The 4,809-nt window shown below is 40.7% G+C and overlaps 1 protein-coding gene across 1 annotated transcript; it reads left to right on the plus strand.

Annotated features, from left to right (window-relative positions):
- The first annotated feature begins 236 nt into the window (after window positions 1-236).
- On the plus strand, window positions 237-1,044 carry LOC108363799 (uncharacterized). Its single transcript, XM_017617284.1, has 2 exons — window positions 237-797; window positions 898-1,044. Exons 1-2 carry the CDS (start codon window positions 333-335, stop codon window positions 958-960), a joined length of 528 nt encoding a protein of 175 aa, XP_017472773.1. The 5' UTR covers window positions 237-332; the 3' UTR covers window positions 961-1,044.
- The last annotated feature ends 3,765 nt before the right edge of the window (window positions 1,045-4,809 follow it).

Consider the following 4,809-nt stretch of genomic DNA (forward strand, 5'->3'; position numbering starts at 1 on the left):
TTGCATTGATTTGTTTCTTTTCATCAGAAATTGCGCTCAAATTAAATGCAAATACAGAAAACGTGCCCAATAAATAAAAAAAAATGCGATTAGTATTGCCATAATGCAACCCTGCTGCGAGGTTGCAAAATGTAGACGCGTAAAAAACATACCTTTGAGTGTGACAAAATGTAGACGGCGTCGTTTTCCAATTTTGTATGGGAAACAACAACACCACAGATTTTACGGTTAGAAAACGTCTTAAAATGTAGACGTCTACATTTTGAGACACTATTTGGAACGAACTGTGAACACCCCAAATATTTCTGGTGTAAGCTATTTCATTGCACATCATGTCTTCTATAAGTCATCCGCAACATAAGTGTAATCACGAAGAGAACAGATTTAAAGTGTGCGCGCCTTGTGGGAGAAAGATTAAATTCGGATCGTCAAAACCTTCAGAATTTAATATAACCGGAAAATTGGAGTGTCTTATTAAAAAATACGTTAGTGAAAATTTTAGATTGACCAATTCGAAGTTCCCATTAGGCATTTGTGGTACATGTCGTAGGGTTCTCTGTGACCGAGATAAGGATATACCAAATGCAACGCGGCCTCTTCCAAACATGTCTAACTATGAAGATTCGACAAAAGAAACAAGAACAACTTCATGCTCTTGTTATATCTGGCTCACTGCTCGGGCAACCAGCCATCCAAAAGTTATACAAGGGAGAGCACATACCTTAAATGTATTGAGTGAAAAAAACTCCACCAATGGGTTGACTGCTTTGTCAGTTGGGTCAGAATTAAAAAATCATGTAAGTAAACTCGCTAAAGCCTTCCGAAGCACAGAAATGTCGGAAACATTAAAAATTCACGTGCTTCTAAATCATTTGGAACATTGTCTGCATTTTTTAGGCAACGACAGCTTCGGAATGTGGTCGAAGCAAGCTGAAGAATCCATTCATGGCGTATTTTTAAGATTTTGGCTCAATTATAAAGTTAATTCGATTGACGACCCTAAATATATAATCAATTAAAAAAAAACTGTCGTTGAATTTTCATCAAAACACATATGAATTTATATAAAATAATATTTTATATTGACTTTGTAAATTTATAAAATTTATGCAATAAGAATTATTAAAATATGCAATTATGTAATATTATCTCTTGAAGAACTAAGTTAAAATATTTTATGCTTATATAAGAAAGTGTTATAATTATATTATCATAGACCTTCGCGATTATATAACTGGATTTGGAAAGTTCTAGATCAACATTTTATAATATTTTAAGCATAGGAGCAGATGGAATTTTATTTTCAACGAAATTTTGATCTATGATTATGTACAAAGACAGTTATGTAAGCCGTTTTGGTTGGCATTTTAGTCATAGCTATGGTTGCTTCAAGACCACTGTGAGCGCTCTCACACATAAACCGATAACCGAACCTACATCGGCCGTTGACGTCCGTCAGTGACGATAAATTCAAACATGTTTGTTTTTCTCGTCCGATGTCAGGTGAAAAGTATCAAAATGGACTGCAAAAAATTAACTTATTGGGTGCAGAAACAAAAAAATTACATATAAAATCACATGTTTAGAGTACGTCAATTAAAATTTATTAAAGTATTTCACTGCTTGCAAAATTGTAATGAAAACTAGATTTGTGTGTACAAATACGGTCGGCAAATTATCTGGTTAAGTGTGCGCATCAATTCGGACGGTCAAATTGTTCGGCCGAAATCGGTCGGCCTATCGGATGCAATGTGCGCCTCCTAGCGTAAGGGATGAGAGCATCAAAATTTCAGCGTTACTTATTTTTGGACCACCTTGATGTATATACCGTATAACTGTAAAAATTAAAATTATGAAATTAAAAAAAAAATTGGACCAAAAGTTTTCAAAGTCACTTTTCTCGAGAAGCCCTGTAGGTATGATTTTCATTTTTGAATTATTAGAAACTACAAACAATATACTTTTAAAATTTGCAAGATTGTACAATGTCCGGCAACCTTTGATTTAATCTTAGTTCAGACGCACCGTGGTTGATCAGACGACTAAAGGACAAAGAGACAGGGGCTCCTGACCGTGCACCATAGGCGTGGGTAACGGCGCAATTTTTTTGGCGCTGACACACTAACTCCAGCGCCACTGTTGGAATCAGCACAGCGTGTTGGCGCAATTGCGCCACTTCAGGCTAAAGCTCATTTTCTTTATTGCTGCACGCTGCACCAAAGTGAATTAATACAAGGTGATATCGGTTGAGAAAAAACTCCAGTATACCCAAGTTCAAAACCCATAAATACAACAAACCCATCATTTTCACATTCAGAAGGACCGCGACCAATTCTAGCAACACCACCTTGTATAAATTCGCCTTGTGCTGCACATTTTACAAGAGACACTTCTATTTCGGGTGTTCTTTGCTGGTTCTTTGCGACACCCGGCGTTGTCAGTGTTCCGGTGTTGAACTAAGGTGAATTAATACAAGGTGGTATCGATTGGGCAAAAACAACTCAAGTATACCCAAGTTCAAAACCCAAAAATACAACAAACACATAATTTTCACATTCGGAAGGATCGCGGCTAATTTTAGCAACACCACATTTTAAAAATTCGCCTTGTGCTGCACATTTTACAAGTGCCACTTCTCTTTTGTGTGTTCTTTGCTGGTACTTTGCGCCGCCCGGTGTTGTCAGTGTTCCGGTGTTGCTGGCACCATTGCGTCACTGAGTTGTGAAAATCGGTATCGGCGCCAGTAACTCAGCTCTCGGTATCAGAGCAATAGCGCGGCACCGCACTGTGTTACCCACGGCTAGTGCCCCATCACCGCTATCACATGGTGATATCCGCTACGCGAAAATTCGTCTGATCATCCTTTCGCAAAACCGTCACTTTCCCCACGAAAAGGCCCCTTAGATGACTCAAAACCCATTGACAAAAAGAGTTCATTATTAGCTCTTAACCCGTTTTGGGCCAAAATGGAGTTCTTCGCGTCAATGGACGACTTGCTCAAGCTACCCTGAGCTATAACGAACGTCACCCCATTATCATCCCGGAAAAGTCCCGATTGGCAGTTCTATATCTAAAGTGTCTCCATGATCTACTCCTCCATGCAGAAGTACGACTTATGCAGCAGATGATCAGGCAAGAATTTTACAATTCCCGGTTCAAATCCCTCATCAAAACATTTATTTACCAATGCAAATCATGAACAATCCACCAACAGCTAATGCTCTCGCAGATTATGGCTGCTCTGCCGCACGAACGATGCACCTTCGCTCCGCCCTTCACCACCACCGGTGTCGATATTGCTGGGCCTTTTCAAATAAAAGCCTCGATGCTAAGATCCCCCGCTTTAGTGAAAGGCTATGTTGGCGCCTTTTTGTGTTTCGCCACAAAGGCGGTACACCTCGAGCTGCGCTCAGACCTTACCAAAGAGGCATTTGTCGCCGCCTTTGCTCGTTTTGTTGGTCGCCGTGGTTACCCCGCTAAAATTATGACTGACAATGGCAAAACTTTTAAGGGAGCCAAAAGAGCCACTGAAAATGAGTTCTCTGTCTTTCTCAAAACTGTATCCGGTGATGTTGTCGAAAAATCCTCACCCCAGGGTATTAATTGGAAATTTATCCTTCTCAGCGCCTCGCACGTGGGTGGCTTATGGGAGTCTGCAGTTAAAAGTTTTAAACTTCACTTCAAAAGGAGTGCCGGGCCCCACAAATTTAATTTTGAGGAGTTTACTACCTTTTTAATAAGAGTTGAAGCTGTATTAAATTCTCGTCCGATATCTCCACTCACCCAAGACCCGACGGAACTAAGAGCGCTCTCACCTGGCCACTTCCAACGGAGTGCTCCCCTCCTATCATTACCCGAATCTAAACACGAAAAACTCTCGCTTATTAATAGATGGGAAAAGCTTAAGGTCTTACACCACCAATTCGCAAAACGATGGCAGGAAGACTACCTTAAAGACACAGGTGAAAGAATACTCAAATTGAACCCAAAATCGTCGAATGTGTATTCATACAGAACGGTACCTGGGTCACATCGAAAGGACGCACCCTGGCAAGGAAGGACACATCCGCCTCATCGATGTTCACTGCCAAAGCTGCTAGCTGACTCGACCAGTAGTGAAGTTGGTGTTTTTACCCTCAAGCACCTCAGCCCGCACCGCGGACCTTCAGAAAGTCGCAGATTGGAACGACCCGCAATACGCGTTCAACGAACCAGTAAACGAAGGACCACAAGCGATGCCGATGCGCCGCACTATGGTCAAAACAGGAGTTTTTTTCCAAAATCGTAGATCTTCGGTTAGAAAAGAGATAATAGAATGATGAGATTTTTTTTGAACATAAATGATCATATCTTCTCCCTCTTCTTTATTGGTGCTGTAACGGTCTAAGCGATTTTTGCCGAGTCCAAAACAGCACGCCAGTCATTTCTCTCCTGTGCTAACTGACGCCAATTGGAAATGCCAAATGAAGCCAAGTCGTTCTCTGTTACCAGCAGCGCGGCCCGCGTTGAATATTTCAGAGCAGGAGCGTTTCTGTCCATTCGAACGACATGGCCAAGCCAGCGGAGCCGCGTAATTTCAATTCGCTGACTATGTCTATATCGTTGTAAAGCTCATACAGCTCATCGTTAAATCGTCTGCGATATTCGCCATCACCAACGCGTAAAGGTCCGATTTACGGACCCAAACGATCATATAATAAAGAAAAATTATAGAGAAGTTACAAGAACAATAACTTAATCCTCAAAATATCGTTCAAAAAGTCACTTTTTTTTAATTTTGAATATTGGCTCCCATTCTACAAGAAAACA

This window comes from Rhagoletis zephyria, unplaced genomic scaffold (assembly GCF_001687245.7).
Source record: "Rhagoletis zephyria isolate East Lansing unplaced genomic scaffold, Rhagoletis_zephyria_1.1 Rzeph_scaffold_01379, whole genome shotgun sequence".
In the NCBI taxonomy this organism is placed as follows: Eukaryota; Metazoa; Arthropoda; class Insecta; order Diptera; family Tephritidae; genus Rhagoletis; species Rhagoletis zephyria.